This window comes from Heterodontus francisci, chromosome 2 (assembly GCF_036365525.1).
Source record: "Heterodontus francisci isolate sHetFra1 chromosome 2, sHetFra1.hap1, whole genome shotgun sequence".
NCBI lineage: Eukaryota > Metazoa > Chordata > Chondrichthyes > Heterodontiformes > Heterodontidae > Heterodontus > Heterodontus francisci.
This window is the reverse complement of record NC_090372.1, coordinates 190,694,721-190,719,666: the sequence shown is the minus strand read 5'-3', so window position 1 is coordinate 190,719,666 and position 24,946 is coordinate 190,694,721. Positions and strand designations below refer to the sequence as shown.

General features: G+C 44.5%; 1 protein-coding gene across 1 annotated transcript in view; it reads right to left on the bottom strand.

Moving 5' to 3' along the window:
* The window catches only part of adarb2 (adenosine deaminase RNA specific B2 (inactive)), a 706,833-nt gene that overhangs the window by 81,817 nt on the left and 600,070 nt on the right, over nucleotides 1–24,946 (bottom strand). The window contains exons 7-8 of the mRNA XM_068051905.1: nucleotides 14,455–14,606; nucleotides 6,070–6,238 (exon numbers count right to left, since the gene is read on the bottom strand). Coding sequence (XP_067908006.1) covers nucleotides 6,070–6,238; nucleotides 14,455–14,606 — 321 coding nt within the window. The remainder of the gene's footprint in view (nucleotides 1–6,069; nucleotides 6,239–14,454; nucleotides 14,607–24,946) is intronic.

Genomic DNA, 24,946 nt, shown 5'->3' with positions numbered 1-24,946 from the left:
GAGTTTCATTCCTTCAAGTAACATGTAAAATTCCATAATTTTTACAATAAAATGTATTTTTTTTAAATTTATAATCCATCTTCTATCTTATCCCATATGTATGTTCCAATATTTATTGTACTGTGAAATGATTAAGCAGTGAATTATAATCTCTGCTTTTTACTTCCTGGTTCGCTGTCTGTGAGAATTCTTCAATCTGATTGTCTGATCAGCCTGCCTGATGGTTGCTGGATGCCACAGATCCCCCTATGGATGGCTCCAGATTCAAAGTCGCATCCAAATAGGGGAAATCAGTGTTCTAGAGGCTGCTAAATCTTTGTGAGCAGCTTTTTTACAAGGTCATTGGTGTGTGCTTTACTGCTGATCGCAAAATCCAGGCCATTATATTCTCAGTCCTCTCCAAACCTGAGCCACATCACTATTATGGGTACGAAATCGTACTTCTCCGTTGCTATAAATAAGTCTAATTTGTTCAAACCTAAAGGGATTGCTGTTATTTTGTTGCTGGACAATGGGTAAAACTGTCAAATGCACATAAATTTGATTAAAGGCTATCAAGGAAATTTATTTGGAAATCAGCCGTTTCTGTGTTAGGGATTTGACTGCTAATGGTACAGCCTACCCTTCACTTGGATTTTAGCAATGCCATTTAAATTGAAGTTGAAGCTGTAATCAGTAGTTGCACCGTATCTCAAGCCCCAGTATTCCTTTCCAGTCCTCTTCCTGCCAATTTCAGATCAGTTTAACAAATTTAAAATCAACCACCCAGAGAGCTCTGATGTGGTCTGGTGCAGGAGTGGAACCGTCACTAAATACAGCACTGCAGTCAATTGTCGAAGAAAATGAGTGGCATACATAAAATTGGAAAAGAAAGTTCGAAACTTTAACACATGCCTTCCACTTTGTGACTATAGATCTGTCTATTCTGCAATCTACATTGAGCTGGTCAGTTTGATTCTCATCTTCATTGGTTAAATGTCCAAGTCTTAGGAATAGGTTTTAATACTCCCAAGCCCAGCCAGTTTGTGCATTGTGTGAATGCAAACTGCACTTGCAGGCTCAAGGTCGAGGCCCTGAGTATTTTAAAGTCCACATGCTGGTGGTCAGTTGCCTGCCTAAAATGGGTGGAAAGTAGCAGCTGGGTGGTGAGCAGGTGTGGAAGTTCTGCGGCCGGAGGTACCAAAGGAAGGTTCGCTGGCTTATGCTTTGTGGAGCAGGTCGGGTGGTGGGGGTTGGTGTGGTTTTGAAAGATCTGGTGGGAGAGCAGGGTGGATGTCCTGGGTCGGGAAGGCCGTGATGTTCTTTGTACCACCTGCCCCCACAAAAGAAAGTTGGGCGGCCTCTTCGCTTGCTGACATGGAAACCGCAACGGCTTCCCTGCTAAATGCCATCGGGTTCCCATTGACATCATGGGAACACGATCTGCAATGATCAATGAGGCAATTGTCTGAGTCTGAGGTGGGGAATTGGGATTCAACCGTCTCCAAACCAGTGGCATCGCAATCTGAATTCAGCGGGAAATGGCGCTGCTCCAATTTAACAACTCGCCCACTCCCTTCCCACCGAGCGGGGGGGTGGGGGGTGGGGGTGGGGTGAGAAAGAATGACAACTCCTTTCCTTTTCTATGTTTTCCTCCTTTTCTAGTTGGTTATTTTCCACTTTTTTGTAATACTTTTGGTATTCACCAACCTTATTCCACAAAACCATTGCCCTAACAAATTCACAACCCTTTCGCAAGCAGCATGATGCATCCTGACAAGCCTCTGAGCTGTGGGATTATTCAACTCCACAATGGTTCCATAAAATGAAAATACACCAAAATGCAGAAAAGCTTTGTGAAGTCTACATGTGAATGTACTTTCTTGAGGTTAAAAAAGGAACACCGTTGCAAATTTAATACAGTAAAAGCACAAATTGCTGTTTAAAATAGGGAATACTAAAGGAAAATTCCAGTTTGAATTGAACGTGCAGAACACTCCTCCCAATATCTAGTTCTCAGCATTAATTCATTTCAGATACTTAGGAAAGAAAGTTTCAAAGTGAATGCTTTATCCTTAGTGAGAGCAGCAATTGACCTTGTGCAGGGATCATGCCACTAGAACATTATGCCTCATTTGTTTTTTCAGGTTGAAATTAAATCCAGGTACAGGTTCTGAAGAGGAAATCACTCTGAGGGAGGGGAATTACTTTCAATGGGCTAGATTGTACCAAGCCCTCGATGCTGGGCTCTAGGGTGGGTGGGGGAGGGGGGGAGGCTGAAAGATGGGGCCAACAGTGGTCTGCCACGGAGGCCATCAGGAGGGCCTGGCCCGATCCTCCTGGTGGCGGTGAGGCTCTGCGGCGCCCCCTCCCACCGCTGGGCGACGGAACCTGGATTTCAATATTTAATATTTTATTCAAAATAATGACATACATAAATGTAAATGAACTTGCCTTCAATCTTCTGGGCCCACCTTCAATTCCCTGCCTGGGGAAAGCTGGCATGACACTGCTGGGGAGCGGGGAGGAGTTAAGATGCCAGAGGATGGAGACCGGGTCAAATAAACATAATTGGTGTAGGGGATGGTGGGAGGTCTGGTTCCGACTGGTCCCGTTCGACATGTGTCGGGTTCGGGCCCATCTTCCAGGTATGGCTTTTGGGTTCTGGTCATGTCGGGTCGAGTCGGGTCGGGCCAGACACACACAGTAAATGCTCTGCTGGTAAGTATTGGAATTAAAAAAACTTACCTGAGCTGGGAGTCTGGGACGAAACTGAGTCTGCGCAGTGAACGGGTGACGTCCCTATGATGTCATCGTGTATGGGCTGCAGCTCCTTACATGCTTTATGTCGGGAAGGTAAGTAAAGGGATGGTCGGGTCGGGGCAAAATCGAAGGGACTCTGGCTGGGTCGGGCTCGGGGCCGCTGTGGTTCGGTCGGGTTCTTTTTTCCGACCTGAGCAGGCGTTTAGTGGGAAGGGATGAACTTTAAACTTTATGCAGTGTAGGGGGAGAAGGTCAGATTTGAAAGCTAAGTGTTTTTGGGGGGAGAAGGGCAAATAGTTAATGTAACTGGTATTGGGAGGGGCATTTGAAATGTATTTAATTTCTGGGGTGTATCTTTAAAAATTCAAATCGACCAGCAGGGCTGGTTGGCTTTTTAAAAATAGCGCCAGCACCTGCGCACAGGCAGCTGACGCCATTGCAGGAGATGGACAGCCCGCTAAAGGCCTGCTCCGGTTGGGAAAAAGAACCCAACCGAACCACAGTCGGCCCGAGTCCCTCCAATTTTGCCCCAAGCCCGACTCGGCCTGAGCCGACCATTCCTTTACTTACCTCCCTGACGCTGAACTTGCAGTGCATGCGTGATGACGTCATAGTGACGTCACCCGCTCACTGTGCAGACTCCAGTTTCGTCCCGGACTCCCAGCTCGGGTAAGTATTGAAATTTTTTTTTTTTAAACTTACCAGCAGAGTGTGGGGGGGGTGCTGGTGTCGGCAGGTCACCCCGGCTATTTAAATGAGCTACCACGTGTGAGATTGGCGGCGAGCTCTTAAAATCCAGCCCGCTGTAACATATTCCTTCCAGGAACACTGTTGAAATAAAGTGAATAAAATACAGGGCCAAACTTCCATGGTGCTTCCGGAGGTAGTGAGGCGGAAGGCTAGAAAAATGATTTGGTAACTGGATACAACAAGAAGGTTCCTGTGGCCCTGAATCTCTTCACCATAAACAAGCTCATTGATGTGGAGGTGGGTGCAGGGTCCGCCTGCACTGGGAGTTTCTGCAATCCCGGCCTCTTGGGGATCTCTATGGTTGTGTTGGAAGCTGGCATGCTTAGTGAGAAGAATTGCAAAAGTCTCCTGAAGGTCAGGGATGGGCCCCACAAGAGGGTCCAGGCAGTGAGTGTAGTTTGGACCCCCGAAGATTGGAAAGTAACTTTTTAAAAATGCATTTCAATAAGGCTCCCTTACAAAGAGCTGCCTCTACGATGGGGTCTGTTGGGAGCGCTGCTAAGTGTTTCCCGGAGGTGGGGTAGGAAACCTGGCTACTCAAGCCCCCCAGAATAGCCAAGTCATGCCAGATCTTCCAGCCCTTGGTGAAAGGCAGCTCCAAGAAGCACACTGAGCAATGTGGGCTCCCGCCAACCCAGCAAAACTGAGTACCCCCCCCCTGACCCTGCATGCTCCAGCAGGATCAGCACTGAAGGTCACGATGGCAGCGTAAGTGTGGTGATGGTCGCCCATGAAACTTTGGTACTGTACTTTCTAACTAAGAGCGTCCTATTTCTGCAGTCTGCACGGTGATCAACCAGCTCCAGTCTCCCAGCCAGAAAAGACAAAATTAGGCAACATAGACCAGTCGGTCTGTTCCTCCACTATCAACTGACATTGAGGTGAGCAGGGACCGGTATTCCTTCTGCCCATTGATGCTAATTCCAATTCCAGTGCTTGAACATCGAGTCCTAGTCAATGCTGAGATTTTGACTAAAGTGTGACTTGCGCCTGAGTAGAAACTGGTCACAGACCTTGAAAATTCACTTCCTTAACAATCTTTGAATCATAGAATGATACAGGACAGAAGAGGCCATTCAGCCCATCGTGCCTATGCTGGCTCTTTGAAAGAATTATCCAATTTAATCACATTCCCCTGCTCTTTCCTCATAGAACTGAAATTTTCTCCCCTTCAAGTCTTTTCCAATTCCCTTTTGAAAGTTACTATTAAATCTGTCTTCATCACCCTTTCAGCAGTGCAATGCAGATCATAACACCTCGCTTCAAATAAAATCTCCCTTCCTCGAAGATTCTTTTGATGGAAGTAATTTTCCTCCAGATTTCTTTTCTTTAAAAGGCAGAGAAAGAGAATCGAGGAAAGGTAGACTTTGCACAAGCTGACTCAATGGCGTATTAAACAATCAAAGGTGAGTGTTGGAATAAACACACAACAAAAACTTGTGTTTATATAGCGCCTTTAATGTAGTAAAATGTCCCAAGATGCTTCACAGGAGTGTTGCCAAAAAAAACCTGACACTGAGCCACAAAAAGTGATATTAGAACAATGACTAAAAGCTTGGTCACAGAGGTAGGTTTTAAGAGTGTCTTAAAGGAGGAGAGAGAGGTAGAGAGGTGGACAGGTTTAGGGAGAGTATTCCAGAGCTTAGGGTTTAGACAGCTGAAGGAAGAGCCATCAATAGTATATGTGAAGAACCAATGTTATCCATTTCTCCAGCCATCCCAACTGGGGCATTGTAATCATTGTCTCAAACAACAAATATTCAATATCACTCATGGAAAGATGTGGTAATTGACCAAATAATTATGGAAGATTGAGACAGTGTGAGAGCAACAGAGGGAGATTTCCCTCAATTTCACAAGATCACAATATAAATAAATGGATGAGGAAGACTATTCAGCCCATCCTGACCTATCCATGGAGAATGTATTTATGATTCCCCTCCCCGTTTAGAATCCCACTGTTTTTGGAACAGTTCACGGATTCTGTCTCCATTACTCTGCTGGGAAATCTATTCCAGGTGCTTGTCACTCTTTGAGGGTGATTTTCACCTTTGCCTCTTGTGTGCAAATGAAAATTAGGAGGTTTCTATAACAGCCAGGCAATTGGCAATCTGGGTTTATCACCTAAGCAGTGAAGGTGAAAATGACACTCATTGTATGAAGAACTTCATACAATATCAGCCCTATATTTGCCTTTTGCTCATTTAATCTATGGAGTGCATTTGCACACAATGCATTTTCCTACCCACACTTGAGATCTCCTAAGTAAAACTGCCCCTCAAATGTTGATCTTGATAGCGTGTATTTTCCTCGTATATCTTCCTCGTGTATTTTAACCAGCATTAGAAAACCTGTGACGCCATCACCTGATGATAAAAGATTCCTAATTTCTGCAGTGCACCTTATGGCCTCTCTAAGTGAAAAACATTTACTGCAAATCCACTGTTTTTCTTCGCCGTGTAGATGAAATGATAAAATGAATTAGTGCAATGAACCAGATATCAGAGGAGAGATCAATGTACTAGCAGTTGTTTGGAGCCTGCAGTTTCCTTTCTGTGTGTAATTGTGTTGCTTTACCTGTTAATCTTGTCAGTGCAGGACATTGTGAGCAGCTGCTCTCCCTGTAATACTCCATCCCACGTCTGGATGGGGTTGCAGGATCGGATTGGAATGGTGCCTTCTCCGGATTCAATCTTCGTTCTTAGGTGTCCCCGGATTTTTCTGTTCAATGGTCTGCTGTGGTGCACTGGAAAACAGAAAATGCTGCCTTCAATCTGTGAAAGAATGATGAAGTCCCTATCTCGGGTGACAAGGAGCTGATGGAAACTAAAGGTCGGAAGCTCTGTTCCCCAGAGGTGCAACAATTTGCCCTGCTCTTAATTTGTCCCAAATCCTGGGGATGAAACCACACCACTTAAAGCATTCTATGGACTTTTGCCCAGGAATTTTGGATTAGTACAGTGCTGCTCTGTGTCATGAGAGAACAGAATTTTGGCTGAAGATCCTAAGAGTTTAAATTAAAGATCCACTCTGTAGCAGCTGGATTCCTCAGGGCATGCGATCACTCTGTGATGGATTGCTATTAGGAAGCCAGCATTGTGAGCCACACCTCAGAGTAGAGCACATGCAGGCATACTTGGCATGTAAACAAAGGAGGTGGAACTGGTGGGATTTTTAGCAGGTGCCACCTTCACAGCCAGCCTCACTCCTTTCTAACAGAAGCATGGAGGAATGGAGCACTGAGAAAGGACGTCCTGTCAGAATTTCTTGTACAGCAATAATAAATGCATTGAAGACTGGTGCAAATGGATGCTGCCCCAAGTTCTGCTTTCCTGCCCTGCATATGTCCCTGTATTCCTCTCCCAGCCTCCGGAATTTCAGGGCCTAATAACCACCCTTATAATTTTTTTTATCCCTTAACTTTCTGCACTCCGCTTCAAAATCTACTGGTTTCTGCTGGGATGGCTGCCTTGTGATACTTGATCAAATGTCCAGCGCTCATGTGTGAATCTAGATGGTGAGTGTCAACAGGTTACAACAGTCAAGCCCCGATCCCCTTAGTGCACCTATGTAATTTCTAGTAGATGATCAGGAACAGGGTCCCTGGCTGATACTCCTGTTCATTCCTTAACCAGCGTCCATGAGGCAAGCTTTGGAATTCCAACTGCAGCCTTGGCTGAGATCAGTCAAAACAATACAGACCATGGATCAAGCTTGGAGACTTCCTGACCTCTAAGTCTGAGGACCAAATTAAGTGTGCAACAGTGGAAGATAAACCAACAGAAACTGTTTGGGCCAAATAGTCTGGTTCCATGTTGTAATTCCCATGTAATATACCACAAAGCCACTGAAAGAAGTTATTGTGCATTTTGGGCTAGTTTAGTGTCATTTGTCATTTTGAAAAGTTTGAACCATCTAACTATAGTAATCCTCTCATCTCAACTGCAAAATCTGAAATAGAAATTCAGCCCAATTTATCAATGTTTGTTTCTATTTGCATATGTTTTCATCAAGCTCACTATTAATGTGCATGCAGCGAAGGATGTTATATTTCCACCTATTTCAATTCTTCTGTCATTAAACACTTGTAGATTACAAATTGTGAATATTGAACCACATTTACTTCCAAACTGTTTATTTTCCGAGAAAGTGGTTACATTTATATTACAGAAGCATTCATCAGTTGTTGAGATAATATTGGGGTACTTTGGCAAATAAGGGTTAAATGGCTGTTTTTAATGATTTACAGCTTCCCAAAACAACACAAGACACACAGTTCTGAAAATTATGAATTAATTGAATTAAATTTCATTAGTGGGAACAAAGGAAAAGAACCAATTGTTATGCACCTAGAATAATAATCAAGCAATTAATTAACTGGGAGAAATGGCAGCAAGTTGGTAATCTGGCTGTGAAAGGCACAATATGGGCAGAATTTAATGGGCCCCCAGGAGATGGACTAGGAGGCGGCAGGGTGGGGAGCAAAAATGCGACGGGAGACGGGGCGAAGGGCCCATCGCCTTCCTGTCACACTGCAATTTAGTCAGGGGTGGGAAAGGCCAAAGACTGCCTTCCTGCCCAGAGTTCAATTGAGGCCCTTTAAAGTGGGCAATCACTAACCACTTAAAGGCCACTTCCCGCGGCTGCTGGAATTAAACCAGCAGTGGGGAGGGGTGGGAGGTGGGGGTATCCCGCTATCTGGGAAGGTTGTCCAGTGAAACAAGGCGGCATCCCTGCGGGGTTGGGGTTGGGGGTGGGGGGGGGGGGCCTCCTCCGTGGGCATTCTGTGGCCCACGGAGGGCTCCCAGTGATGAAGGCTGAATCTCTGCTAACGCATCCCCAACCTCAAAGATCACCCTCCCTGCCGCTCCCCTGCCAGACTAGCCCCAACAAACTTGCCATACTTAATTGGAGTCTGGGACTCCAGCGATGGTCCTGGGCCCAGACCTGGCTTAGTACTGACAGTGACCACCGTTCCCGGTGGCGCTGCTGATACTACTGAGCTTCCAGCTCACTGATTGGCAGCTCTTGGAGGCGGGATCCCAGTCCTTAAAGGGACAGGGATCCTGGCAACGGGATGTTAAGGGCTCGAGCGCTCCTGTATTGCACCAGGATGGGGGTGCTCCAAATGGCCAGAGCGGGGTTACCCTCGTCTTTTCGGCCTGGTGTCAGGACCCCCAATGGCTCAACTAAATTCAGCTCTATATTTGCACAATCATTGAGTTTAGAAAGTCCAATTTTTCCAATAACCTCCAGCTTGTCACAGGGATATAAATGTTATACTTACACAGAGAAATGTTTGCTATCTTGTGTAAGACAGCACAAGTAAAAAGTCACAGGGTTATGGAAATTACATTATTCATATAACTAAAAGAGAATGTACCCTGTGGAGGATTGCATGGGCTAAAAGCACCTTCCCTCCAATGATGCGGGAGAGACTAGGTTTTATCAGAATGGAGGTGATGAAAGGCATTGGTGTGACTTATTTGGATTGCTGCAGTCACTGGGGAATCAGTGTGCAGGAGAGTTTCCTGGATTGCATTTTCAAGGAGGTCGTCCCCTCACAGGCAGTAAGAGTTCAGGATATTAGGTGGGTGGTCATCCAGAAGAGTAGGAAGAAGCAGGAGGTGCAGGAATCTTCAGGGTGTGTGTCATTCTCAAATGTGCTCAGCATTCGAGACTGCTGGGAGTGATGATACCCTGAAGGAGTGCAATCCAGACCATGATACCAATGGGCAAGGGACTGTACAGGAGGGAGCAGCAAAGTATGGAAATGCAGTTGTTATAGGAGATTCCATATTCAGGAGGACAGACGGGCATTTCTGTAACCATCATTATGAGTCCCGCATGGCGTGTTGCCTCCCTGGTGCCAGGGTAAAGGGTACAGGGTACAGAATATTCTGCAGGGGGAAGGGAATGAGCCAGAAGTTTTGGTACACATTGGTACCAACGACATTGCAAGGGCAGGTATTGAGGTTCTGTGGTCATATTTTAAAGAGCTAGGGAGGAAGTTAAAGAGTAGGGCATGGAAGGCAGTAGTCTCTGGATTACTCCCAGTGGCACGCGCTTGCGAGAGTAGAAATAGGAAGATGGGGAGGATCAATGTGCGGCTTGTAGTATGGTGCAGGAGGGAGGGCTTAAGATTCTGGGCATTGGGACCAATTCTGTGGCAGAAGGCACCTATTCAAAAGGGACGGGATGCACCTCAATAGGACTGGGATCAATGTCCTCGTGGGGAGTTTCATTAGTGTGGTTAGGGAGGGTTTGCAGGGGGATGGGCACTAGCACACAGAAGTAGAAAAGAGGAAGAAGGTGCATAATGAGAGTGTTGGACAGTCCTAGGGAAGAAAGTAGTTTTATATTAGATAGGAGCAGACTGAGAAGGGCTATGAGGAATGCAAAGACAGGATTACAATGCATGTGTGTAAACGTACAAAGTGTGAAGAATAAAGTTGGTAAGCTACAAGCACAAAAAGCAGTAGGGGAATATGATGTCATGGCAATAACAAAAGCGTGGCTTAATAATGGTGAGGCCGGGTGCTTAATATACAGGCATATAAAATGTTCAGAAAAAATAGAGAAGGAAAAAAGGAGGTGGGGTGGCAGTACTGATTAGGGAAGGTATTGTAGTGTTAGAAAGAGGGGAGCAAGGACAGAATCCATTTGGCTGGAGTTGTGAAGCAGAAAGGGTATGATTACGCTACTAGTTGTTTTCTATAGGCCACCAGATAGTGAGAGTTAGAGGAGCAAATCTGCAGGGAAATCAGAGATGTGCAGGAGCTATGGAATCGTGATACTGTGGGACTTTAATTATCCCAATATTGATTAGGGCAATGTTAGAGTAAAGGGAAAGGAGGGGGAGGAATTTCTGAAATATGTTCAGAAGAACTTCCTTGATCAGCATATTCTCATCCCAACCAGGAAGGAGACATTGCTGGATCTGTTGCTTGGAAATGAAGTGGGCCAAGTGTCTGCAGGGGAGCACATGGGTAAGAGTGATCATTGTATCATAAAGTTTAAACTCTTATTGCAGAAGAGCAAGGAATGATATCAAGTAGAATGGCGAATTGCAAGAGGGCTAATTTCAATGTGTTGAGAAGAGATCTAGTCAAGACAAAATGGAACCAAAGACTGACAGGTAAAACTGTAATTGAACAATGGGTGATCTTTAAGGAAGAGATGCTTCAGGTACCGGCTAGGTACGTTCCAAGAAGGGCGAAAGGTAGAGGAACCAAAAACAGGCTCCTTGGATGACAAGGGGGTTAGAGATTATGATGAAACAAAACAAGAGTGTATGATACATGTCAGGTGAATTCTTAAATTCAATAAGTTGAGAGAGGAGGTGAAGAGGAAAATAAGACTAGCAAACAGAAAATATGAGAATAGAATGGCCGTCAACCTAAAAGGGAACCCAAAAATCTTCGACCAGCATGTAAATAGTAAGCAGGTAGTAAGAGGTGGATTGGGGCCTATTCGGGACATAGAGGGTATATATGATTAGAGGCACAAGGCAAGGCTAGAATACTTGAGTACTTTGTATCGGTCTTTACTAAGGAAAAGGAATCTGACATAATATTGGTAGAAGCGGAGAGAGTAGAGGCAATGGATAGGGTAAAAATTGAAAGGGAGAAGGTACTGGAGAAGGTGGCTATGCTGATGGTAGATAGGTCACATGGTCCACATGCCTTGCATCCCAGGTTGTTAAAGGAGGTGGGGGTGGAGATAGTGGAAGGGCTTCCAATCTTCTCTAGATATGGGGAAGGTGCCAGAGCATTGGAGAGTGGCAAATGTGACACCCTTATTCAAGAATTAGTATAAGGATAGTCCTAGCAACTACAGGCCAGTTAGTTTAACATCAGTGGGTAAGGTTTTAGAAACAATAATCAGGGAAAAAATCAACAGGCACTTGGAGAGGTTTGAGGTAATTAAGGATAGCCAGCACAAATTTGTAAAAGGCAGATCGTGCTTGACTAATCTAATTGAATTTTTTGATGAAGTAACAGAGAAGGTTGATGAAGGGAATGCAGTAGATGTTGTCTATATGGATTTTAAGAAAGTGTTCGACAAAGTACCACATAAAAGGCTGGTTATGAAAAGTGAGGCTCATGGAATAGAAGGGTCAGTGTCCAATTGGATTTTTAAAAATCGGCTCGAGGACAGAAAATAGTGAGTCGTGGTAAATGGTTGTTTTTCAGCCTGGAGGATGGTAGACAGTGATGGTCCCCAAGGGTCAGTGCTGGGACCACAGCTTTTTTTGCTACATATAAATGACATGGATCTTGGAATACAGAGTAGATTTTCAAAATTTGCCAATGGTACCAAACTTGGAGGAATGACAAACAGTGAGAATGGTATGAATCACCTGCAACAGGATATAGACAGGCTAGCAGAATGGGCAGACAAGTGGCAGATGGAATTTAATACAGTCAAGTGGGAGGTGATGCATTTTGGCAGAAGGGATAGGGTGAAGCAATATAGACTTAATGGCACAGTTTTAAAGAGTGTGTAGGAGCAGAGGGACCTGGGAGTGCATGTGTATCAATCTTTGAAGGTGGCAGGGCACATTGAGAGAGTGGCTAGCAAAGCACTTGGGATCTTGAGCTTCATAAACAGAGGGGCATAGATTACAAAAGCAGGGAAGTTATGCTAAACCTTTATAAAGCTCTGGTTAGGCCCCAACTAGAGTATTGCGTCCAGTCCAGGTCACCACACTTCAGGACAGATGTGACGGTCTTTGAGAGAGTGCAGAGTAGATTTACCAGAATGATTCCAGGGATGGGGGATTTTAGTTACAAGGTTAGGTTGGAAAAACTAGGGTTGTCTCCCTGGAGCAAAGGAAATTGAGGGGAGATTTGATAGAGGTATACAACATTATGACAGGCTAGGATAAGTTAGACAAGGAAAAACTTCCCATTAACTGATGGCAAGGACTAGGAGACACAGATTGAAGGTTTTGGGCAAGAATTGCAGAGGGGATGTGAGGAAGAACTTTTTTTCACAGTGAGTGGTGATGACCTAGAACCTGCTGTCCACAAGGGTGGTAGAAATGAAGAAAATCAATGATTCATCTCGTCGTCCTCCTGAAGTTGTAGCATTACAGATACCAGTCTTCAGCCAATTCGATTCACTCCATGTAATATCTAGAAATGGCTGAAGGCAACGGATACAGCAAATGCTATGGGCCCTGACAACATCCCAGCTGTAGTACTGAAGACTTGTGCTCCAGTGCTAATGTGCCCCTATCCAACCTGTTCCAGTACAGCTACAACACTGGCATCTACCTGACTATGTGGAAAATTGCCCAGTATGTCAAATCTGGCCAATTACCACTCCATCAGTCTACATTCCATCAGAAAAGAGATTGAAGGTATCATTGGTGCTATCAAGCAGCATTGATTCAGCAATAACCTGCTCACCCATGTTCAGTTTGGGTTCTCTCAGAGCGACTCAGCTCCAGACATCATTACAACCTTGGGCCAAACATGGATAAAAGAGCTGGATTCCAGAGTTGAGATGTGAGTCATTTCCCTTGACATCAAGGCAGCATTTGACTGACTACGGCATCAAGGAGCCCTAGCAAAAATGATGTCAATTGGAATCGGGGAAAACTTTCCACTGCTTGGAGTCATACCTAGCACAAAGGAAGATGGTTGTGGTTGTTGGCCAATCATCTCAGCCCCAGGACATCACTACAGGAGTTCCTCAGGGTAGTGTCCTTCCCTTCATCAGAACTGGGGATGTTTGCTGATGATTGCACAGTGTTCAGTACCATTCGCGACTCCTCAGATACTGAAGCAGTCCATGCCTGCATGCAGCAAGACCAGGAGAACATTCAAGCCTGGGCTGATGAGTGGCAAGTAACATTCGCACGGCACAAGTGCCAGGCGATGATCACGTCTAACAAGAGAAAATCGAAACATCTACCCTTCACATTCAACGGCATTACCATCACTGAGTACCCACCATCAACATCCTGGGGGGTCACCATTGACCGGAAACTTAACTGGACCAGCCACATAAATACTGTGACTACAAGAGCAGATCAGAGGCTGGGAATTCCGCAGTGAGAAACTCATCTGCTGACTCTTCAAAACCATCTACAAGGCACAAGTCAGGACTGTGATGGAATATTCTCCACTTGCCTGGATGGGTGCAATTTCAACACACAAGAAGCTCGACACCATCCAGGGCAAAGCAGCCCGCTTGATTGGCATCCCATTCATCACCTTCAACATTCGCTCCCTCCATGACCTGTGCATGGTGACATCAGCGTGTACCATCTACAAGATGCATCGCAGCAACTTGTCAAGGCTCTTTTGACAGCACCTTCCAAACCCGCAACCTCCACTACCTAGAAGGACAAGGGCAGCGGGTGCATGGGAACACCACCACCTGCGAGTTCCTCTCTAAGCCACATACCATCCTGACTTGGAACTATATTGTCGTTCTTTCACTGTCGCTGGGTCAAAATCCTGGAACTGCCTTCCTAACAGCACTATAGGTGCACCTAGACCATATGGACTGCAGTGGTTCAAGAAGGCAGCTCACCACCAGCTTGCCAAGGGCAATTGGGGATGGGCAACAAATTCTGGCCTGGCCAGCGACACTCACATCCCATAATAGAATATTTTTAAAAAAGTGACAGATGCGGAGGAGTTCCTACATCTTCCTGAAATACATTGTGAGCTCCTTCTCTGCATGTGAGACGTTTCTGCATATGACCACGAATGAACTTACAAAACATTGTGTGGTAATTTTAAAAGACCATAAATTTGTGGGCATTTGGGAGTCTGCAAGTAGCACAAGTACAGGGTCGAAAAGCCTGCGGTTTGTAACCATATAATTGGAATATGTACAACTCCAGTATTTCCACTGTGCGTGTTTTGTAGAAGACTTGTATTTGCTCCTGAAATACACAATGACTATAAACATCCCGCACTGATGAACCATGTTTACACTTACATTCAGCCCTTGCTTCTCGGTGAGAGTTCAGGCGTGCGTCTCCACATGGAGGTGTGCTGATATATAGATGGAAAAGGATGCTCTCTTTCAGCTTGTAGCCCCCCTCCTTCTGATGAGCAAAAATTGATCGTTCCCAGTCATCTGGCTGTTTACTTTCAGGAACAGAAAGAGACAGTACATTAATTTAATGTATACTCTATTAGCAAACTGCATTCAGTTCTCCGCAAGAAGGGATTATTTCACTTAATCTTTGCAGAATTTGGAAATAATTCCACAATAATGCCACAATGTGTGGCTTGCAGAGCAGTTGTAACTGTGTTCATCTGCAGTAGGCAATTCATTATTAAAAAATCTGATTTAGTCTTTTCTCTAGGCTTTTAACCCTTTTAATTGTCACAAATCCTTTTCTCCAGAGCAAAATAAAATGCCACTTAAGTGGCATAAACCAAAATATTTCCTGCATTTGATTTTCAAATTGGATGATTGGCGCTCACAATGTCATTTTCCCCTTTCCCCTTGAAAAACAATAATTTTTTTTTCCAGATTTTAATGCATTTGCATGAAGCAATTCACACTAGTTCAACTCAATTACTTGGATAAGTTTGGTTCAGGCCAAGTTCATTGAAAAACCTAGATGACTGCTGAATTGACATTCCATTAAGATAATTTGTCATGATAAAAGATGCCATCTTTGAATTTGCTACATTGATTATACCCAGACAGGAAACGTCCAACTGGTGCCTAATTATTTTTTGTATTAGCTTGTGCAGTTGGGAGAAATTAGCAAGTTGCTAGTTTACCAGAAACGAAATCCAGTTTCTCCAATCTTTGGTTGATTTCTTTCTCTGCCTTTTTGCTGCATTTAATTGTTTGTTAACCCTTCCCTTAACAGCCACTTGTGTCCAAGAAAACACTCTTTTGCAAAAAAAAAGTTTTTACTGGTGTCAATAAATACCTGTTTTTCAAAAGCTGAGTAATTTTTCTCATTTTTCTCTCCTCCTCCACTGAAGGTTCTTACTCAAAGATGGTGCACAATTTATCAGGTACTGACTGCCCTCTACATTACAACTGTGACTGCACTTAAAGCACCATATTGTCTGGGAAGTGCTCTGGGATGTCCTGAGGTTGTGAGAAGTGCCAAAATGTACACACATCTTTCTCTTTTTTTTTACTTTTGGAAGACGAACAGATGAGTTATCCCTCAATCAACATCACAAAAACAGATTATCTGGTCATTAACTCATTGTTATTTGTGGGAGCTTGCTGTGGACAAATTGGCTGCCATGTCTCCTACTTTACAACAGCGACTACAATTCAGAAGTACTTCATTGGCTATAAAGTGCTTTGGGACATCCTAAGGTTGTGAAAGGTGCTATATAAAATGCAAGTGTTTCCTTTCTTGTAACATTTTCTGGGGCAGTATTCCCCTCTCAGGCTCCCCAGATGAAAGAAAACCTTCAATTTGAGCAAGTGACATGTCTGTGCACCTGAGATATAGACAGACAGGATTCCAGTGGAAGCCAATAATAAAAGTAAATCAGTCCTACATTTGGAGCAGGTATACGCCACACTTATCATTATCGTGAAGCAGTTATTGGTTTCACAAATGGAAAACGTGGCGTATAACTGGAGCCAAACTGGCAGACGCAAGGGATGCACTTTTGGGTGTGAGACCACCACAGACACTTTCATACTGGCCTTAGGGTAACTTGGACCACTATAAAGTGACGCTTTTGAACTTTCAAACTAAATTGGAATTAGTTTTCCCTGGTAGTCTGACGGACCATCTTTATCGTTTAATATTAATTCATGGATCAGCAAAAATCTTTTTTGCAGCTTTCAAATAGGACCTGCAACAAAACTGCAGCATAAGATGGCTCCATATGGTATGACATTTCTCAGTGCAAGACGAGAGTCAGACAGAGATTATCTTTTATAGATTCTACTGAAAGGGACGCTGGTTAAAAGGGGACAATACCACACTGATGAGATGCACTGACTACCAGTGCAGAAAATTCAAACCTTTTCAGCATTTCTTAAGAGTGCAGTGCTGGATCACACTTCTATCTGCTTTCTTTGGCGAGATTAATGAAATATAGCACCTTCTCTGACACTGTCACACACTAAACACATCTAATTTCATCAAAATGCTTTAAAAATATCAGGCTTGTCACTCATTTTCCTTTCCAGATATCTAACCAATGTTGCTGTTGTTCCAAACATGTTGTTGCTCTTTTGTTTGTTTAAAGCCTTAGAATGAGCTGTACCTGTTATATTGGGCCCAGTTTTTAAAAAAAAGTGTGTATATTCTCTCTGGTGAGGTTGCTGAACCATTCTGCAGGGCAATGGGGAAAAGGCAGGGGATTGGGACTATTTAGATAATTCTTTTAAAGAACTGGCATAAGTACCCAATGGAATGAATGGCCTCCTGTGCTATGATTCTATGAAACGTCTATTCAGATATTCCAAAATGTGACCCTTAGATATGGCAAAATGACACAGGTGCCCACCACAGAGGTTGAAAATCTGGCCTGACTACATTGTCATTACAGCTTTTTCTTAATTTAAAAGATCCAGTGGAGGCTTTCGTTTCCATTGCAGCTGTGAAGAAACCATTAAAGATCTGATTTCTCAGCTACTCCGACATCCTGTTGATCTGAATAGCAAAATCAGTTCATGGTTAATTTCTTCCTAGCTGAACTCTGCAGTAGGTAAAACCCATGGAGTAAGGAGAGCAATGAATCTCCATGCATTCCAAATTACTCAGTCAAAAAATGCCACTTGCATGTTAACCCATGAAGTACCTTCTATTTGTGCATCACCCTTTCTGGCATGGAGCGGCTTCCATTTTGGCAGTTACCATTTTGTATGCTTAGAAAAGTACCAAATCAATTTGAGGTCAAGCCTAACTCTCCTTGTCTGATATTGGTTTGGTGGAGGGCTTTAGTCGGCTTTTACAGCTGTACATTCAATTTGATTCCTTGCAGACAAGTTAACTTGCAAACTCTGAGCTATTTCTTTCTGACGTTGGAGTACTTAAAGAACAAACATGCTGGATTCAGACTTTTTTTATTCCTGTAGTGCCTGATTGCTTATTTCCATTGGAATTCAAGCCACTTCTTAAAGAAAAGAAATCTGAACAACATTCCGTTGCAAGCTTTATTTTTTACTGGGTGCAAAGTAAAGCTGCTTTTACTCTGTCCGATCTTTAGAAGAGTACTTCCCACTTATGCAACATTATTTCCAATTCTTTCCAGCTTCAGCAAGCAAGGCCACACATTGGGATATAAATTTGAGTTGGGCTGCAATGCAATATAGCCAATAGCATATTGGCAGTCTGTTTTGCACTCTGCTCAATCTTATTTTCCATTGACTTTATTTGAAGGTAAAATCGGGCACAGCGTAAAACAATTTCTGACGAAAGGCCTGAAACATTGGGCTGGATTTTCTCTGCCACGTGGAGACATGGTTGGAGGTGTGGGTTTGGGGTGGGGGCCTATAAAATAGTATCGCGCTGTGGTGGGATGCATCCTGACGCATTTCCGCTGCTGAGGAAGTTTCCCAGACGTGGGAAGAGGAGCAGCTGGCTGCACCATGGAGGTGGGCTGCCAATTAAGATGGAGACCTCAATTGGAGTTGATTTTGCAGCCTCCCTGGCATTTTGCCACAGGTGGAATGGTGCCCTGCCACTTGCGGAGGCCTCCAGCTTAATGGAGGCAGCTTTCCTCCAGCAGGCCATTGGAGCCAGAGGCTCCATAGATGGGGCCTCAGGCATGCAATCACGGCCTAGCTCGATCCAGCGGAGGGGTTTCCATTCCATATTGATGGACCTGCTGGCCTCAATCTTGTTAATTTCGGCAAGCCAACAAAAGCACCTTCATTTTGAGGCACCTCTCGATCCCAGACCTGCCACAGCAGTGTCCACCTCTCTCGGTGGGGCTGCTGAGGCTCCAGAGATGGCAGCCTTCTGATTGGGCCTGCAGCATCAAGCCCACCCGCCATCCTTAATTGGTTGGTGAGCTTGGAGGCGGCTAATTAGCAGACTGCCTCCTGGAAGACTGCTGAGCCGGTCTCGCTGCCGGCATGTGCGGGCTGGGATCCCCATTTGGTCCTGATGTCGGGGTTCCGAATCCCGCAGGAAAATCCAGCCCATTAACTCTTGTTTCTTTCTCCACAGATGTTGCCAGACCTGCTGAGTATTTGCAGCATTTTCTGTTTTTATTTCTGTCATTTCTCTATCGCCTAAGATGAATTTATACACCTTTGAGTGATCAATCAATGGCAGTATTGTGCTGGCTTGAGACTCAGTTCATACAAATCATCTCTAGCTATCAGGCAGGTGAAGCTTTCATCAGTCTGGATTGGTTTGGAATCAAGCTCCTGGAAATGAAAGACTATCAGCTAACCTGCTGTGCAAGTCAGGATTTAGCTCTTTCTCAATTGACCAAATTGCTTGTCCAAGAGCAGCATTGAAACAATGGGAAGTCAGCGGTTTAAGTGTGACAATCAATTCAGTGACTATAAACAGACAGGTGAGCCATGTTTGTCTGTCAGCACTGCAAATAATTACACCAAAGGCAAATTTAGTGAGATGGGTCTTTTGGTGTGGAGCCTTGTTCTCTGGGAGTATGGATCCACTCGAACTCATTTGCAGAACTCAATATCTGCCATGGATCAGCACAATTGGGCTGTGTTTTAAAACATAATTTTAAAAAAAATTCCTTGATTATATTTAAGGGTTGTAACTTGGTAAAGTTTGATTTAATACAGCTGAAAATGGGTTTATCACAGAAATACACATTTTAAATCAGTGTCAATCCACTACCTGTGACTAACCTGATTTAAAATTAATGAAAATGACTTTTTTTAAAAAGAAACTATTTTCTAGTTAGATTTGGGTAAACATTGCGTTCCTTCGTACATTAAGAAAAAAACATTGAAAACATGTCTTTTAGTGTCCTTGTGACCATATGTTCCAGGCCTCAAAGGCCTGCAAACGAGCATAATAAGCGGAGAGTCACAATGTCCATTAATTCACCCGGGGGGAGTAGCCTGTTTTGTGGGTAGGGCCTGTTTCTGGCACAATATTTTTTAAGCTAGTGCAAAATATCGCAGAAACTCAACTTGTGCTGAACACTTTGTGCTTAAGATTCCATGATCTTTTGCGCTGGATATGCTGATAGTTTGGGAATTGCACTGAAAAAAACAGCTTAATTAAACGTAAACCCAAGGCTCTGTTCTGTTGATGTTGGTTTTGCCCAGAACACTGGGGGCAACTCACTGCTTTTATACAAATTGTGCTGTCGCATCTTTTACATCCACTTGATCAGGCAGATGGGACATTGGTTTAATGTTTCATCCAAAAGACAAGGCATTAAATATATACCAGTTTACCTGGAAATATTATGTTTGATGAAATGTTTAAATGTACTACTCCTGATTGCTTTCTGGAAGGAATTCGCTGTATGGAAATAGAAAGCTGATCATCATACAGATGCTATCGTCAAACTGGGGCAGCCTCAGTTTAGACCAATCACTTGAAGGCATTCCTCTATCAAGACAAAACCTGCTTGATTAATTCCTCAAACAATATGTACGTTGGTCTTTGAGAAGTTACTGAGTGAATGGAAAGGTAGGTGTGTGAAATGTACAAACATTCTTGACCCGTGAAGTATAGAAACAGGCATCCCATCCATCACAATCAGGAACAATGGAACACCTAACAGATATGCCCTTGCACATGGAAACATAGGAATTGCTGGATCAAAGAAGACCAATGTCTATGTAGATGGCCTTCGACCATCCAGTGGTTGTATGTTGATTAGCCAGAGCAATATTTTAATCAATTAGTCCACAGCAGATCCAGACATGAGGAAAACCCCAGTGTGGAGAGCTTTGGAAAATCCGTGGCCTTGGTATTAACCACCCCCCCCACCCCACCATGATGGACGAGAGGAGCTCAGGGTATGGTGGGACAGGGTGGGGGGATTAAGCTGTAAACAAACTGGGAATCTGTTGCCAACCTGCCATGTAAGGACTCCGTCTGATAGGTCACTGATCTGAAACATTAACTTTGTTGCTCTCTCCACAGATGCTGCCAGACCTGCTGAGTATTTCCAGCACTTTTTGGTTTTGTTAAGGACTCATTGCCATTCTTACAAAAGGCATGCAAGTTCCTTTTTTGGAGAGGCAGGAAACTTCATTAATATATTTAAATGAGGATCCCATAGCGCAATTGGGAATCTGATATAAATGTAACTGCTCCTGACCAGGTTTCCCAGGTCTCAGGAAACCTGGCAGCGAAGAGGTGGCAGAAGTTGCTGGCTTCAGAAGGTACGTGTTTTATATAGCATTGCCTGTGGCCCAGGAGGAGCAGGGCTGCTTTCCTTCCTACAACTCCCACCCGTTCCCTCTTGGTTGAGATGCTATTCCATGAAATGATCCATGTCTTACTGTTTGTAAGAACGACAAAGACCATGGCCGGAATTTTACATCCCCCAAAAGAGTGGGCTGGTGGTGGGGGATGGGCGATGGTGGCGTTAAATGGAGTGGGAGGCTGGAGGGGGCCCTTCCTGACCTGCTCCTGCCTCCACTACCAATTTACGCGGGCTGGCGGCTGCAAGAAATGACCCGCCCGCCCCAGGCTAATCAAGGCCCTTCAGTGGACCATTAACGGCCACTTAAGGGCCTCCGCCTGCTGCCACGGGTATTTTACATTTGGCTGGCAGGTGGCTGAGACCTCAGAAAAGCTGCCTGATTAAAACTAGGTGGCCTTCTGGCAGACTGGGTGGGGGGGCCCTCCTGATCGGGCACCCTGTGCCCCACAGAGGGCCGCCCCTGAAGCCCCAAACGTCCAACACAACCCCCTTTTCCCCCCCCCAAGCCCCCTTGCCTCACCAGAATCTGACCAGTTGTCCCTGGCGAGGCCCTAGAAATTTACCTCTTTTTCCGGGGCCTTCCATCGCCTGCAGCTGGGCATAGTCCCAGCAATGGCCACCGCTCCCGATGGCGCTGCTGAGACTAAGAGCTGTCAGCCCGCTAATTGGCCGGCAGCTCCATTAGGTGGGACTTCTTGCCTGAATGAGGTGGAAGTCCCGCCCAAGACCAATTAAGGGCCTGGGGACCGTAAAATCCAATCTGGATCCCCAGGCCCAACGGAGGTGCAATCGTCACCGACTTTTCGGTGTTGGACGGGTCCCCCCGCCAACCGTAAAATCCAGTCCAATGAGTCTCATGAGCCTGAGATCTGCAAACACATGAGGCCGATTAACAGGATAAGTGGAGCCATGGTGACTATTTATCGCCTTCCCTCTGCCAATCACGCATCTCTCTCCAGCCTATCATATTTGGTGACCACCTCTTCCTCCAATCCCCAATTTACAGCTCACCACATGATACAATTGCTGGGAAATATTCCCAAGAATCCATGGCTGCAGCCTCCTGCTGCTGGATTTTCCTCTTGGCAAAAAAGTCAGTTTTCTTGGTTGACAGGCAAGAAACAGAAGAAAAAAGATTATAAGATTATCATGACATTCCCCCACTACTCCAGCCCATTAAATTTGACAGGACTCCACTTCTTACTACCCACTTACTATTTACATGCCGGTGGAAGATTTTTGGGTTCCCTTTTTTGTGTTGATTAACATTTGTATTCTCCTATTCTCTATTTGTCAGTCTTATTTTCTTCTTCACCTCCCCTCTCAACTTATTGTATTTTGCCTGGTTGTGACTTGAAGAATTCACCTGACATGTATCATACACCCTCTATTTTAGTATCATCATAATCTCTATCTCCCTCATCATTCAAGAAGCCCTGTTTTTGGTTCCCCTACCTTTCGCCCTTGTTGGAATGTACCTTGCCTGTACCTGAAGCATCTCTTACTTAAAGATAACTCATTGTTCAGTTACAGTTTTTCCTTTCAGTCTTTTGTTCCATTTTATCCTGGCTAGATCCCTTCTCATCACATTAAAATTAGCCCTCTTCCAACCTAGCCATTCTAGCTTGTATCATTCCTTGCTTTTCTGCATTACGAGTCTGAACCTTATGATATGATGGTCCATTTTACCCAAGTGTTCCCCCACAGACACTCGTTCCACTTGGCCCACCTCATTTCCCAGCCCAGGATCCAGTAATTACTCCTTTCTAGTTGAGCTGAGAACATACTGATCAAGGAAGTTCTGAACACATTTCAGAAATTCCTCGCCCTCCTTTCCCTTTACCTAAAATTATCCCAATCGATATTTTGGGTAATTAAGGTTCCCCAATATTACCACTCTATGGGCCGGATTTTGTGCCCATTCTATGGTGGGTTTCATGGCAGGGTGGGGTGAGGTGGGGGTGGGGGAGGGTCAAAGAATCTGGGCAGAATCACCCACCATGGAACCTGTTGCTGGGAATCCCGGTTATGATTCTCCCAGGGATAGGATAGGCCGATGACCGCCTTCCCGCCTACAGAGCTCTTCGCAGCAGCGGGTGGGGTGGGGGGGGGGGGGGGAAAAGAGAGGTGTGGGGTGGAAGGATGCCTGTGTCGTGTATTGTAACACAAGGCGCCCTCCTTGCAGGCTTGGCAGGGTGGGGGGAGTCCCTCCTTCATAGGCAATTTGTAGCCTACGGAGGTTCCCAACTGGGAATAAATTTACCCCCTGGGACCCCCAGTGCTTGGTCTGGGTCCGAGGGCTCTGCAGTACTGGCAGTGGCCATCACTCCTGGTGGCGCTGCTGATGCTGCTGAACTGTCAGCCCTGTGATTGGCTGGCAGCTTTTGGTAGGGCGGGATCCCTGTCCCTATTGAGTGTTTAAAGGAATGGGGATCCCGCCTCCTTAAACTTTGACCGCAAAAGACCAGAGGATCGCTCCAGAGGTCAGAACAAATGCAGAGTCGGTGTTGCCCTTGATGTTTCGGCCCAGCGCCCAGAGCCCTGCCTCCTGCATAAAATTAGGCCCTATAATTCTTCCACATTTCTGTGATTTCCCTGCAGATTTGTTCCTCCATCTCTCTATTTGCAGGCCTGTAGAATATCCCCTGTAGCGTGATCATACACTTTTTGCTTTTCAACTCTAACCAAATGGAATCTGTCCTTGCCCCCTCAAGGACACCCCTCTTTCCAACACTATAATGTCTTCCCCAATCAGTACTGCCACCCCACCACACTTTTTTCCTTCTCTGTCTTTTCTGAACACTTTATATACTTGTATATTAAGTGCCCAATCCTCACCATTTTTAAGCACTGCGAGAACAGTGGAAGGTCCGAGAGCACAGCAGGAATAAAGCAGCAGCAGCAGTGAGAGAGACAGCACTGTGAGAGGAAACCAAAAAAAAGTCAAAGTGTGAAGTGTTATGAGGGTTTCCATTTTTTTGTTAAAACTTGAGAATCTATATTTTAAAACTGAAAAGGGATTCCATGAATGCTGGAATCTTGAAGCTGAACTTTGGGTGTTTTTCTTAAGAAGTTACCAGAAGGTTTAGATTGAATGTAAATAAGTTTTATTGGAAGGTACCTGTTTTGCAAAGAACCCAGCAGGAGGTTGTGTTTTGACCTGAAGGGATATTTGCCAAGAAGTGACAAGCCAGGATTTATAGATGTTACACGACTTGCCTCTGGAAAAGTTTTAGTTTCATTTTGAAACTGTTAAAAGCCAGTTGGTGTTTGATCTGGAAAAACAGTTGGAGTTTGCTTATTGACCTGCCAGGAGAACAGAAGAAGATCCAGACCATCTTTCTCTTGAAAAGCAAATCCTGTGTCAAGTGTGTTTCCTGCTGTCTCCTATATTTGAAGAAATCCGGAATGTTTGCAGAAACCTTGCTTCTTTGAAGGAACGTTGCATCGAATTGTGAGAATTGAAACCTTTGTTGCTACACACCTCATGTAAGTCCTATGCGAAGGCTTCTGCAGCTGCATCCTTTTGAAAGCCTTCCCAAACTGATCTTCTATATCACCTGGAGGAACTGTTGTGGGGAGATCCTAGTGATGGCCACCTACTCGCCTATGGGACATCTTCCGTACCTACTTTTCAGTCTAAGTTTTTTTTTTCAGTCCTTCTGTTTCTTTGTAAAAACTGTAAACAAAAATCCCTTTTATTTTTTCCTGGTTAACCAGTGTTTTTGTGTGTGAGGGGGCTAGGCTAAACAATATATAGATTTCAATTTGTACATGTGTTTACTTCATTATTGGTTAAAACTTGGTTTATAATAAATGGATAATTCTGTTTATTAAAGAAACCTGGTTGGCGTGCTTTATTCTGGGGAAAGTTAGAGTATCTGATTGACTGACTGTTTCGGTAAGTGGGAAAATTTAAATATATGTTATGACCTGTGGAGAAGTGGGACTAATTAACAGTGCACTCCTCCCGCCTCTGTCATAACAGACATCACCAGGAAAGTGGGTAAGTGAATGCTTGATGAATATTTCTGTTTTTCTCTCTCTAAACTAGGCCATTCTTTCAAATTAGGACCTGGGAAATTAATAACCTCAATCAGGGTGAGTATAACAGT